The sequence below is a fragment of the Polypterus senegalus genome, chromosome 8, assembly GCF_016835505.1.
Source record: "Polypterus senegalus isolate Bchr_013 chromosome 8, ASM1683550v1, whole genome shotgun sequence".
Taxonomy (NCBI): domain Eukaryota; kingdom Metazoa; phylum Chordata; class Cladistia; order Polypteriformes; family Polypteridae; genus Polypterus; species Polypterus senegalus.
In genome coordinates, this window is record NC_053161.1 from 148,684,692 (window position 1) to 148,699,891 (window position 15,200).

Consider the following 15,200-nt stretch of genomic DNA (forward strand, 5'->3'; position numbering starts at 1 on the left):
ATAATAATATTATAATAAAGACAACTGGGCTTTGAATAGCCCATTTTGACATGTTACTCCTTTATAGTGCACTGGTATAAGGGAAAGAAGAAGTGGGTAATACCCTGTAGCAGGAATCCTCAATCACGGATCTGGCTGCAGGTTTATGTTTCGACTCCATTGCTTCATGAGAAGCCATTTATTGCTGATGAAGCACTTGTTCATCAAGGGACATTTTTCTGCTTCCTTTTAGTTGACTTGCTTGTTAAGATTTTGAACCCTAAATTGCTTATTTTAGTCTTAAACAGCTGAATCTGCTGTTTTTAATTGTTCCTTAATAGCAATAAGATGCAGATAACAAAGGAGCCAGGAGTTCTCCAGCTAATTTGTTTCCATTTACACCTGTGTGGATTCATCCTGCACTATTTGGCTTAATAAAGTTTAAACTGAAGAGCAGGTAATAAAGACAACTGAAGATAAGGTTAGGAACTAAAAATTACTCATCTGTATTAGGCTTCAAATAATTTGGATGATCTAATTGAAAAGGAAAAAGAAATCTACAATTTAAGAATGATCTGCCATTGCAGAGTTAAAACACTAACAAGTCATGATGTTAAATAAGACCTTGTGTAGGCAAGGATGATTTTCCAGTTAAGCAACTGGGTTGGGACAAAATCATGAGCCACTGCAGCCCTCCAAGACTGTGACATGCTCTGGCTCTGGTACATTCTGCAAAACTTTAAATGTAAATGGAATAAAGCTCCCTTCAGTCATCCCAACCACTGTCTGGAGGTAGGCATGCAAAGAAATAATAATTATGAAGTTAAGTTAATCATTATCAACACTTTCTTTTTGAGGATGACTATTCATCTTTTCCCAAACACATGTGGAAACAAGGAGTGTCTGTGTTCAGAGTGATAAAGTTTCAACCCTTGATCGATCACATTCTCTTGTTATTGTCTAGGAGTGAACAGGTCCACTCTCCGTTCGTACCAAAGTAGGGCAGCGAGCAGTAATTTGGTTTTTATGGGCTGAGGGTGGATCAAGGTGGAAATCCAAAGTGGGATTTCTGCACAATATGGAGATGGTGTTTTACCACAGCAGAGTGTTACGGATGGATTGAAAATTTCAAGAAAGGTCAGACAAATGTTGAGCACAAAGGAGGAGCTGGATGCCTGTGAATGTCCACTACCAACAACAACAAGAAATCTCTACACACAAGGAAGCCTGCTGAAGGCCTGTGATTATGGGCTCTAAGACAAATGGTTTACATTCTTCTGAAAAAAATGTGAATTTTTTAACCCAACAATTCACTTAAGATTGGTCAGTTTCATAAATGTAATAAAAACAGAAAAGAGGTTAACAAACCGATGAGTGACTATCAACAAAGTGGAAAATAAAATGCACATTAGTCATGGTTCTGCAAATAATGACAGGCTTGGCACAGGGATGGGTCCTGAAACATATTTAGTGAGGTACCCACATACATTAAAACTGTTGACTCAATCAATGTACTTAAGAAGTGATTGAAGCCTCTACTGTGCTGTAAACATCAGTCAAATTGTTAATGAATTCTTTTTCCTCTGTGGCTGTCTGTCATAACTGCTAAATTGTTAAGCTATCTTTATAGCCCTTCACGTCTGGTGATCAGCTTTTGTAACCTCTCCAGCTACACTTGATCAAAACAATCCCTAGACGGATGTTACTCAATCTAGTTGAACTCCTTTATAAGTCACTCTGGATAAGCAAATAAATGTAACTGACACAACTCCTGGAGATGCATAAGCACAATTGTCTATCCACCAATGCTTATTAGACTGCCACAGTAATGAAGAGAATCATCACTTCAAACTGGAGAGCAAACAACAGTATATGGAATGGAAACACTCTGGATCAGCATCATTCCGATTACCATTTGTTTGGTCCACTTAAAGATGCTTTAAGAGGTCGTCGGTTTCCAACACACCATCATGTGAAAAAAAGTGGTGCATGCGTGGTTGAGAGAGTAACAAAAAATGTTCAATACACTTGTTTCCTAAAGTTTCCACAACAGGACTACTGTATGTTCTAAAATGATGAGTCTGTATGTTCTCTACTATAGTTCAAATCAATCTAAGAAAGAGAATGCAAATGATTTTTGACTTAACCCTCAAAATCATCAAAAAATAGAAAGAAATTCACTCTAACGACCTATCAAAAAGTGTTAATTTCTATTCTTATAGTTTGTGATGTGGCCATTTCATGGTGAAGATGTTGAGCAGTAAGGAAGAAGGCTGCCAATTCAATGCTCACCACTGACCAGCTGTAACAAGAAGGTTATTTTGTGCCAATATAATCTGTGAAATTTACTTTAAAGCCATGCAATTCAACCGAGAAAGACAGAATGCCAGTGTGACAGATAAATGACAACTGGAGGGCAGGCAAGAGAGATGGACAGAAGGACACACAAGCAGGTTATTTTAAAAGTGCTGATGTCTGCTAGACCAAAACAGAGTCATAGTCTGCAGAAGCCATCAATGATGAGAACAGGGGAAGATGTTATTTTGGCACACAGTTTGTCTGATTGTCACCCATATCTGACAAAAAATATGTACATATGTGATTGTTTATAATGATGAAGATCCAGCAAGAAGTCAGAAAATCCTCCATGCTGTCAAAATTCCCGCCGGATGAGACAACTGGTTGTCAACATTCTCCCACTTGGCTGTGATGTCCCTTGGCTTCTCTCCAGCCAGAGTATGTATGCTGTATATGAATATATATTGTATTACTGGGAATGGATGTTATCTTTTAAAGCAAGTTAAATACATATGTCGCTTTTTGTGCAATATTTCTCTTGTGTAATTATTTCCACCATGAGTACAAAAGGGATGGTATTGACTCTAATCTGTTCTTCATCAAGAAAGGACACATCCTACGGAAGAAAGAGCGCCCTCTGCTGGATACACCTGCCTATGTAACCCTAAGTGCTTCTCTTTAATGGTATGATTCACATTGTTAAGGTATATAAATTGCTCTGAAGCACTTGCAATTCACCTGTAAAAGGTGTGATACAACTGAATTTTGCTCTTTTCTTTTTTAGTTGATATTGAGGCCAGTTAGTGACTAACATTATGTACTGCCATTTGATTTCCCGCTGGGTGACTGCAGTGAGACACTTCACTTACCAAGTGCAAGCAGAGTGAAAAATGAAAAAACTTTACACTTCGATTTGAATGTAGATTTTGATTAAAGTCTCATTTTTTATGTATTAAAATTAAACTACGAAAATATTAGACACTTATCTATTTAAAGTTTATAAAAAATATAAAATAGCTGAGATAGCTGCCAATGAAGATCTCTGTAATAGAATGTGTTTTCTTAGGACTTCAAGGAGCAGAACTGAAATGGGAAGCATGCTGCCTTATAAATTAAAAAATCTAAAAAAAAAAAAAAACACCCAATGCGACAAATTACTAAATCAGTAGAGCTTTAAATTGAAATATATAATTATCAATACAGATCAAGTATTAAAAGAGGCTGGGATCATTTTGAAAAAACAAATCTAGGAGGTGACATGGTTTCTAATGAAGCGCTAAATATCAAATGTGCCACACATGGAAATTCAATCAGGTAGGTCCGTGGAGGCAACGCTTAAACTAAAATGGAGTGAGGCATATAAAATTTGTATCAAATCATCCAGCCATCTATTTTCCTTTTTCGGGGATGCAGAAAGCCAAACTCTATATCCTGAAAGAGGAACAAATGATTCCTCCATTGCTCTGTTTTCTAACACATTCATTCAGTTCAGTGTGACAGGAACCTGGTGTTCACCCCAGCGTTTAAAAAATACTTAAAGGAGCCACAGCATCACCCTCGCCCCAATCTACTAGGGAATGAGATGTAAAGATTTACAACTTTTAAACTGATTTACCTTAACATAATTTTCTCATTCATTGCATGCTTTCCAAGCCTTTTTTGTACAGTACCAGCAGATGGCAACTTTTCCTAGAAAGACCCTAAGCATGTGTGCTTGCCAGCGTAAATCACTGCATTGGCCAAACAATGACATGTGATTTTGTCTCTTCTTGTCCTCTTTTGAGGTCTTAATGCTGTGCCCCTGCAGCTTTTTTGTGTCCTGCTGAGGACCCTCAATCTCCACTTCCTTCCCTGTTTTTACTATCCTGTAGCTCATTTATAGACTATCATCGCCTAATTAAGTTAATATATAATGCACTAACATTAAAAATAATTTAAAATAACATTCTAATATAATAAAACATTTTTCAATGTGCTTAATCCTATTCAGGGTAGTGGGAACTGCAGCATATCCAGGCAGCCAAGTGCACAAGGCAGTAAACAGTCCGGGATGGGGTATGGACTACAATGTGCATGTGAGTGTCAGAGCTGGACCATGGAGCACTGGAAGAAGGTGCCCTTGTCTGAGGCAGTGTGATGCTCTAGGCAGTGTTCTTCTGGGAAACCTTGGGTCCTGACATTCATTTGGATGTTATTTTAAAATGTACCACCTACCTAAAGATTGTTGCAGACCATGTACACACCTTCATAGCAATGATATTCCGAGATGGCAGTGGCCTCATTCAGGATGAGTGGTTTGAGGAACGTGACAAGTGGCCTCCAGATTAACCACATCTCAATCCAATTGAGCAATTTGTTGGATGTGCTGGAAAAAGAAGTCTGATCCATGGAGAACTTATCTCATAACTTAGCAGAAGTAAAGGATCTGCTGCTAATGTCTTGAGCCAGATATAACAGGACACCTTCAGAGGTCTTGTGAAGTCCATATACTGAAAGGTCAGAGCTGTTTTGTGGCGCGAGAAAGACCAACAGAATGTTAGGTAGGTTGTTTTAATGTTGTGGCTAATCCAAGTAGATAGATAGATAGATAGATAGATAGATAGATAGATAGATAGATAGATAGATAGATAGATAGATAGATAGATAGATAGATAGATAGATAGATAGATAGATAGATAGATAGATAGATAAACTTCTGACATTGATAACAAAGAGTGCTACTGTCAATAACAGACTTGTAGGTGGCAGTGAGATGAGTTTTATATTTAAAGGCATTAATATTTGAATAGAGCAGAGTCCGCGAATGGAACAGGTCTAAAAGAACCTTGATTCCTTGTTTGATGTATATATATTTACTATATTCATGAACTTGGCGAGGTGTCAGCTAACTCTTAAGAATTACCCAGTGCATAGGACATGGAACCACCTGTGCTTGCTGCCCTACTGGCTTTAATAAGAAGACACTGGCAATATCATATCTTAGCCGTACCACTGGCATATGAGTCCTATTAATCTTTGTCTCGAGAAAATACCTCCAGACAGACAATGTTTTCAGTGAAAACTTAAAGCCGTGCCCTCTGTTGCTGAGCTGTTTCACTTGCAGGTTGTTGAGCCGCGACATTTGCTTCTTCTCGACGTTGAGTCTCTTCATTTATGTCATTAGCACAACATTGTTGTTTCATGGCAGCATTTGCTACACAAGGGTCTTTTGTAGTGAGAAGTGAGGTACATGTAAGCACTGAAAAAATGGAAAAGTGCATGCATGCACCATCTAGTAGCTATGACTGAGCGTGAGCCCAGCTGACTGCTCCATACATACAGGTCATTTGTTTATATATGTCTAATAATATTTATATTGCAGTTCAAAACTCAAAATAATTAGAGTCTCAGGAGCACAAAAATGCTTTTATGTCATTGGTATCTTAATGTAGTTTGCAAATGCAAAGCATAACTTCATAAACAGTATAGGTCTCTGTTGATTAAGGAACTAGAGAATAAAGACGGGATGGGGCTCTGACAGTTCCCACCAGTTAGACACTGTGTGATGTAGACCAATTGCTTCAACTCTCATTATGAAAACAATTTTATTACGTTTTATTACTGTACACTATAAAATGTCACTAAACAACACAAGTCCAACTGGTTAAGTTACAGTATTATGCAATCACAATATTTGATTCAGGACTGAAGACCATAAGATGCACAAATGAAGTATAGATCTTGAGTGGCTATTGTACAAGAATGGCAGTATGCCCCTTAGTGGCTAATGTATAAGGTTACCCACTCAGCCCCCTAGGTAACTCCATGACCTTGAGTATAAATCCAAAGCCTTCCCGTTTAGTCCCTATTCTGTCTACCAGCACTCTTATTGTAAAAAATGAAAACTACTGTGCAATAAGTACCTTCAGGCAATGCTGCACTTGGAATGGTGCTTTGTTGCTTTAATGACAATAAATTGCTCTTCATATTATATCTACTGAAGTATTTAGATATTGAGACACAATATTAGCTAACGTATTAGACCATAAACCTTTGTTGGTTCAATTCCTTTCACATACTCCAAGTGGGACACTAAGTGACATTTACTTATTTGGCTGACAGTTTTGTCCAAGACCACAACATTTTTGATAAAGTACAATCTATCTATCTATCTATCTATCTATCTATCTATCTATCTATCTATCTACAGTCATATGAAAAAAGTTTGGGAACCCCTCTTAATTCTTTGGATTTTTGTTTATCATTGGCTGAGCTTTCAAAGTAGCAACTTCCTTTTAATATATGACATGCCTTGTGAAAACAGTAGTATTTCAGCAGTGACATTAAGTTTATTGGATTAACAGAAAATATGCAATATGGATCATAACAAAATTAGATAGGTGCATAAATTAGTTGAGCCTCCTTTTGCAAATATAACAGCCTCTAGACGCCTCCTATAGCCTTTGATGAGTGTCTGGATTTTGGAATGAGGTATTTTTGACCATTCTTCCATACAAAATCTCTCCACTTCGGTTAAATTTGATGGCTGCCAAGCATGGACAGCCTGCTTCAAATCATCCCATAGATTTTTAATGATATTCAAGTCAGGGGACTGTGACGGCCATTCCAGAACATTGTACATCCCCCTCTGCATGAATGCCTTTGTAGATTTCGAACTGTGCCATACAGATGTTCTTTGTGCAAATTGCGCTGAATTGTAGAACGATGTACAGATACACCATCTGCAGCAAGATCTTCTTGCAGGTCTTTAGAGGTGATCTGTGGGTTGTCTGTAACCATTCTCACAATCCTGCACATATGCCGCCCCTGTAATTTTCTTGGCCTACCAGACCTGGGTTTAACAGCAACTGTGCCTGTGGCCTTCCATTTCCTGATTACATTCCTTACAGTTGAAACTGACAGTTTAAACCTCTGAGATAGCTTTTTGTAGCCTTCTTCTAAACCATGATACTGAACAATCTTTGTTTTCAGATCTTTTGAGAGTTGTTTTGAGGATCCCATGCTGTCTGTCACTCTTCAGAGGAGAGTCAAAGGGAAGCACAACTCGCAATTGACCAACTTAAATACTTTTTACCACTCATGATTGGACACACCTGTCTATGTTCAAAGTTCAAAGCTTAACGAGCTAATCCAACCAATTTCCAATTTGGTGTTGCAAGTAATCAGTACTGAGCAGTTACATGCATTCAAATCAGCAAAATTACAAGGGGACCCAAATTTTTGCACAGCCAGTTTTTCACATTTGATTTAATTTCATACAACTAAATACTACTTCACTAAAAATCTTTGTTCAGAAAACACCCCATTACTCAGCTGTTCCTAGGCAATGAAAGACATACCACTGTTATTTTTTTTGTTGAAAGTAGATTAAATTATTATGCAGGCTGAGAGGGGTTCCCAAACTTTTTCATATGACTTTATCTATCTATCTATCTATCTATCTATCTATCTATCTATCTATCTATCTATCTATCTATCATTATTGTACCTTCTAACATGTATTATACAGTGCTCTTCAACTATCTGTTATATTTCATTTCTTTCATATTTATCTACTCAATAGTCCAGATGGATTATACATTATGACCAAACTTTCATTGATTGTTATGGACTGTGCATGAAGTACTGCTTAAAACTGTACATGCGACAAGGTGGGGTGATTGACTAGTTAATTTATTTTAGAGTATTTAGTTAATTGCCCTGTCAATGTTTTAATTGTTTTTGGCTCATTACATTGCTGTTTACGTCTTCTACTTAATTGAAGCAGAGAAGCTATAAGGATAAGGCTCTCTCACGTCAGCTATAAAACCTAACCTCTTTATCTTGTTACCATTTAAATGTGCTCACTTACAAACACAAGAAATGAGCAGAGTGGTGGGAGACACAGGAGCTACAGTATATGCAAAAGCATCACAGGTCATCAGAAGCAATACAGATATCCATTTGGACAAATCCCAACAATCCATGTCCTTCGATCTCACTTTATTTTATTTATTTATTTATTTTTACTTTAAGCTTCATGGCTTTATTTAGAGCACTTAATGTTGTAAACGTTGACCCTTATGATAAAGGTGTAGAGCTTTGTCAAACTGCACACTTAAGATTTCTGCTCCCCATAGAGATCAATTGCTTCATGGTCAGTGTGGTGCAAAAGATCTTGCATTTTGCTTTTTTTCCCACCTTCTTTTTTCTTCATTCTTTTTCTTTATTATCATTTCAACCATTCATATCCAAATCTAATTAAGTCACTTGGGGGTCACCAAGGTCTGGAGTCTATCCTGACACATCTAAAACGCTTTTGTGGTCCCACATCCTTCCATCTCTACTCTAGTGAAACAGACCCTACGTGTAACAGTTTTAATGGATTTTTTTAATAAAAATTACACATAATCAGGATAAAGTGAGACCTTCACATGCTTTATTTTTTTTTATCAAACCTCCTCAATCTAGTTCAGGGTCATGTGGTGACACAAAGACACCTGGACAATGCATTTGTTGTCATTCTTCTTCTTATACTAGGGGGCTTAGCTCGCCAACCCCCATTTTTGTTTTTCCGGATACATACTTTTAAGGCTTTTTTTCTTTGAATTGTTGCTATTTCATTAGTTTCACTTTTATTTCAGAGCTTCTGTAAAATCAATATTTGGAATCTTTCAAGTCCCAATGTGCTGAATCTTTTTAATGAGGTCAGTGAGACATGTGTTTAATGACTTTGTACCATAATTCAGGATAGGTTTCTCTGTTTGGAATTTCAGCACAGACAAAACGATCTTCATTGTCAGCAGTTAATAATTTTTTTTGCAAAGTAATCAATAAATGCATGTGAGGTAAACTCCGTTTTTGAAATTCTCTTGACTTAAACTTCAAAGCCTTACAATATTTACATACTTCTGACATAACAGCTATGTCCATATATTCGATCTCTATTCTCCATTTCGTTATTTCTCCAAGTAATAATTTCTCTTTCTTTGCGCTAATGTGATGTTTGCTGTCTTTGTTTTGACACTGTCATTTTCATCTGCTTTCATATTCTGTATCTTGCTCTGCATGTGTTTCTACGAGTCTTTTGAATTCCATTTTTCATTATCTCTAACCTGCTCTGTATGTGTTTGGGCCCCCTTGTTTTTTAAGCTCTTTATGACATTTTACTTTGTTTTATACTCTGTCTTTTATTTCTGTCCTAGCTTTATCCCGCTTTTGTTTCAATGAAACCTGGTCCGAGGTGATTACTTTCACTTTTTTGAGTAATAATTTCCATTTGTTTGCGCTACTGCGATCTGTACTTTTTTTTTTATACTTTCTAAATTTCTTACTTTCATGTTCTTTAACTTTCTCCACGTGTATCATGCCATTTTTTGAATATTTTGAGCCTTTCGAATTCCACTGCTTTCATAATTTCTAACCTGCTCTGCATGTGTATAGCGCCAATTTCAATTCCACTTGTTCCAGGCTGATAATTACTTTCCTTATTTTCTAAATTTGCACCTAGATTATTCTTTTTCTCTTTCTCAGGACGTATAGTGCTGCTCGCGTTGTGAAGTTGGGGGGGGCTTTTAAACGCTAGCTAAGGAGGTGCCGTTGCGCTGCTATCAGTCTTCTGTACTGTACTCCGCCCTCCCTCAATGGGACGTAACAGTCACTTAAAACAAAAAAGGCTTCAACCTGGCTGGGACGCTACAATACTTTAGAATTTTACTGCTTTCATATTCTTTACCTTTCTCTGCATGTGTATCGTGCCATCGTTTCTTTGAGCCTTTCGAATTCCACTGCTTTCATAATCTCTTAACTGCCTTTTTTTCTCTCCAATGCTTTTGGGTCTGTTTTCTCCACGCTGCTCTTTCTTCTTCTTTCGTTGACGTTTCATCTAGAACATATTGTCCTTATACGCTTTATATGTGCTGCGAACACAGGATCTGTGTGTGCTACATCCCTTTAAACGACTGAGTGTTATTTGATATTGCTTGCGCCTCGTGGGTCTTTTAAGTGTCTTCCGAGAACTTCCGAGAAGATCATGGATCGTCGCCCTGCTTTTCCTTTCCAGGATTTTTTTTAATAATAGAGAGATGTGTTATTAATTTCAACTAATAATAATGTGTTTATTTCTGCTTACTCATAGGATATGTATTTGTAAAGCATGTCCTTTCCATTTCAGTGTGAGGTTCTTCTCCCACTACACTGGTTTTAACCTCACAAATCAAAGTCATGCAGGTAGATTTAATCAGCAACCCTAAACTGACCTATCAAAGCTGGGTGAATGAATGTGCCCTGTGAGGAATTGGCACCTTGTCTCTACTTGGTAAGACTCCATCGCTTACCAATCCAAGGAAAGACACTTCCACAGGTGTCCTTACTTATCTTCATTTGCAGTGTACCGGTGTGTCTTTATATCACAAATGGGTACCCTCTTCCCAGGAGGTTGCTTCTATTTTATTAACTTGCCCAATAATTAAACTTGGTTTCAAGAAAAATAAACCAAACCAGGAAATCCCTCCAAGATCATCTTACTACTGTTATTTTGAATTCAATTGCTAAAAAATATAGGCACCTCCCTGTCGCCATTGCTGTAAGTGAAAGTCATTATTTTCAATTTCTTGCAGTCATCCTCTTTTTCCACCCTTTAAGTCCAATAAAGAGTCTGGTAGTATTGATATAATCAATCTAACAGTTTTTTGCTCTCATGACTTTGTAACAGTTGTTATGTGTGTTTGATGTCAGTGTCAGTTTATACCTTTCATCACTTCTGTGAACAGAAAAAAGATGGTGGGAATAGTTATCGGAAATGTATGCTACCTTGGAACGAGCATCGGTCTTGGAAACCTATTAAGAGTAAATAGCGGAGGTTCTGACCATATCTCAAAGGGTTAAAGAGCAGAAGTGAAGGAAAAAGAAGAAAAAAACACATGGGCAAAGTCATTTGCATGATGGGAAAAAACGACACCACCTACAGGAAGCCATCAGACGAACCTGGTTTATTTTTACAGAAGTAAAGCAAAAATAAACAGATTGAGATTGCATTTTCTTTTGATGGCGAATTTTGAAGAGGGCCCAGTGGGTGTGTGTGATGTGAAGTGGCACCTTTTTTATTTACTGTGAATTCATTAGTATAGTTGATATTTGTGTATTAGTATTTAAAAAACTCACTGCACTTCTCCGTGGTGATGTAAAAAAGTGGAATAAAGAGAACTACTTTGACTGCGATGCAACAAATTACATGCTTTATGCTGCTGCGGAAAAGAACATTGAAGTGTGAATGAAACTTGCGAGAGCTGCATTCCTTGTTTTTCACCCCCCAAAAAAAATGCATCCAAATCCCATTTCACTCTCCATTAATCACAAACCAATGAATGCAAAGTGCGCCTCATACACCTTTACTCCTCGTTGTGCGTCTTCCTCTTTCATCTGGAAGCCAAACTAACTCATCACAATTAAGCCAGACTGACAAATCAAATTGTTCTGAGGGACTAGACCAGCAGACCATAGTGTTTAATTATATTGCAGATGCAGTGTATACATTGTGAGGGGGTCTGGCTGACAAGAGGTGGCCAGGACAAGCACATTGCCTGGATTACACATTAAGTCTTCAGCAGATAAAAGAAAGGAGAGATACAAAGAGACAGAGAGGTCTTGCAAAATATAACTCAGGGTCACCGAGTGTGAAGGAGTAACTAACTCTGGATGGATGGTCAGGACACATTCACCAACACATCCTCTAACACACTGGATCCTGGATCAAGATGGCATTTCGGGGGTGCAACAAAGAAGAAAGTGTGGGATGTGATTGTCCGAGTTTACCGTAGTGCAATTGATGTCTTGCAGTGTGCTGACACTTGTAGGTCATTTATTAGTTAGTGCTCCTGATCTATGATATGAAAACAATCAAGCCTTCCACACACAATCTGTGAATGAGACACAGAAATGCATATTCTCACAGGTTTATAGCTATGGGTGAAGTGTTTCTTTAAGAGAATGGAATTTGAACCTTGCAATGATCCATAGAGAAGGGTGAGATCTAGTATTGATTTCTGTGAGCCCTGTTTGTGAAACATCACTGATTTCAAGGTCTGATTAACCTATTTGCCAGGAAGCAGAAAAGGGGGATTGAATTGGATGCAACACCTGCTACTTACACATAGTCTATATCTCCCAAGTTAATGGGCCTGGCAGTAGCATAGTAATTTTAACTGTGGGGTGCATCTGTTTTTGAACTGCATAGCAGGAGTTATTGGATGACAAAGCTCTCCGACTGTGTTTCTGGGCCTAATATCGCACCAGCACCCATTGCTTCATGACGGATTCTGATCCCCTAAATTCCTGATCGTGTGTCAGTTCCTCATGACACTTGATGCTTTGCAGGATTCCACAACCCCCAGATCATCAATTGAGTGGCTAAGCTTCATAGAGGACACATTTGCAAGATTATTAAGATTTATAATGGTAAATTACTCAGTTTAGATTTTATGGACTGAGTTAAAAGCTTATTTTTTGATTTGCTCTCCCACAGTATTGAATGTGCTTCAGTTTGAAAGTTGACTTCTTCATCTTCAAATGTGGTATTACGTTTGTAGGGAGTGCGAGCATAAATCGAACATTTACTACTCCATTGGATCCCTGACCCTTAACCTGCAATTGCTCCATCCTGGGTATGACGTTAATCTGCATCCAGCCCTGTAAGCAGGTCCTTCCATTTATAGGGAAAACTTGGGGGTTAGTGGCAGGATTGGCACTCCAGCCTCCATAAAAAAACTTCACACTGTTGCAGTGTGGTGCTGAGGTGTCACCCGCTGAAACCCCTCTCTCTCTTTCTAGGGGTGCGGGGCATAGAAAAGGTTAGATAGTACTGCTCTGACATGAAGGTTTCTGGGATGTTGTAGGGAAATCCCAAAAACACACATACAGGACATGCAAACTCTACCGTGACAGTAGGAATGTCAGGATTTGCAACCCGTCTAGATGGCAGAAAATGATCAAATCCTGATCACATCCGAAACCTAACACTGGATCATTTTGTTATTGAGATTACTATTACATTTGAGCCAATATTTGTGGACTGTGCACAAATACTTTAGTCTTTCAAGTTACTGTTTTAAAATCTTAAATTAATGTAAGTGTACAGGAATAGTTATTCCTCAAAAGGTCTTTGTGAGAATAATTGATTTCTTCATTTCTCATAACCAATGAGTCCAATTTAAGGCATCAGGATTCGACAGTGGGTGTGGTGCCAGTCCAGCACAGGGTACACTCACACAGTAAACCAAACTGCTTGTCTTTACAATAATGGGGGAAAAGACCAGGAATACCATGCGGAAAACCCATTCAGATAAAGTGAGAATGTGGGAATTCCACTTTACCTCCCTGCCGGAATATGTAGAAATTAACTGAATGCTACTAAATAGATTGAGTTGTTGAAACATTTCTCCATAACCGTGGTTACTTGAACTTGAAATTATTATTCCATATATATTAATTGCAACTTTTATTTCTCCAGTCTATCCTCCTTCATTTTACATTTTGATAAACATCTTGAATAGATGTGGAAATTTAATAGATGCTTTGTGGGTCTCATTTGGTCATCTATTTGGTTTCATCATTTTTGTGATTTACTTTTATTTTGGATTATTCTCCAGACCAACTTAATTAGGGCTGTGATGTTCTTTCTGTTTATTATGTACTTTATTATATTAACTTTTTACAACACTTCTTGTTTTTCCATAGATCTTCCCGCTGCTTGGAAGGCTGACAAGAGAAAATGGATTATCTGATAATTCTTTGATATAATAGACATCATTACTGAAAAATAGTTTGATAAGCCTGCACTGTCGTTGCTCGGGGGCTTTGAAGAGAAAAGGGCATTTATTTATAATTAATGGTCAACAACAGTATTTCACGGGTCTGCTGCTGAGGGCATGAAGCATCAATTAACAATCCAGCACATCATGGCACTCTGATAGTGATGAACTGAAAGAGGGAATCAAAGGCAAAAGGGCAAGAAAAATAGAATACCTGCTGTTTGAGCGCTCGGAATCTCTGGGCTTGGCGTCAACGTCAAAGATGAAGTGCTCCTGGCTTATTGTTACGCTGTCATCCAGGCTGTCGTTCTTGATTATTGTAACCACAGGAAAGCCCATCTGTAATGTCCAGCGATCCATCACCTCTTTCACATTGATGTCTTTTCCTTCCTTCCTCATGGCCTGAGGGAGAGAGAGAGAGAGAGAGTCAATCAAGCAGAGCCGCTGATGAAATCTCTCGTTACATCGCACTCGGATAAAATGAACTACTTATTGTATATGATTAGTGAGAATATTGCAGTATGAGACCGGCGATCCTCTCAAGCATCCATCCGCGTGTGAGCTGCAGTTAAAGCTTCGCCATGTTTAACACTTTCAAACGTATTTAAACACGATCTAAAAATGATATCATGAATTACACATGAAACGGAATAGAATATGGCAGCACTCATTCCTTGCGCTTGTTAGTGCATCCATGTGAATCGTTCAGAAAATTCATTGAGAAAAAGTACACGCCGCGACGGCTCGGAACGACTAGCTTTTAAATGAACCGCCCCGGCACTGACTTTTTTTTTTTTGATCAGTCTTTCAAAAAGACTGAACATCACATTATTTTTTAAGGAGACCTGACAGGTCAACGTCGTATATATTCTTTTTACCAAGTTCATGTACGTTTGCCTTCCCCTTAGTGCACATCTGCCTGCGGAGCAGCATAAAAGCGCACATTTGTTGAAGAGAGCGCTCACCTTCTCGAAGGGCCAAAATGACAGGCTAATTAGCTGCCGAATTATAGGGGCGCTCCTGTCGGCGAAAGGCGGCCGCGTTCTCACAATCTGCACTTCTTAAACAAACTACTGGAAGCTCCTCGGCTGGAAGATGAAAGTACTAATGTGGAGGATAAAACTCCATATTTTGTTA

The 15,200-nt window shown here is 38.2% G+C and overlaps 1 protein-coding gene across 1 annotated transcript in view; it reads right to left on the reverse strand.

The window, feature by feature from the left end:
• The window catches only part of LOC120534371 (thyrotropin-releasing hormone-degrading ectoenzyme-like), a 922,228-nt gene that overhangs the window by 206,883 nt on the left and 700,145 nt on the right, over positions 1-15,200 (reverse strand). The window contains exon 9 of the mRNA XM_039761915.1: positions 14,278-14,465. Within this exon, the coding sequence (XP_039617849.1) occupies positions 14,278-14,465 (188 nt within the window). The remainder of the gene's footprint in view (positions 1-14,277; positions 14,466-15,200) is intronic.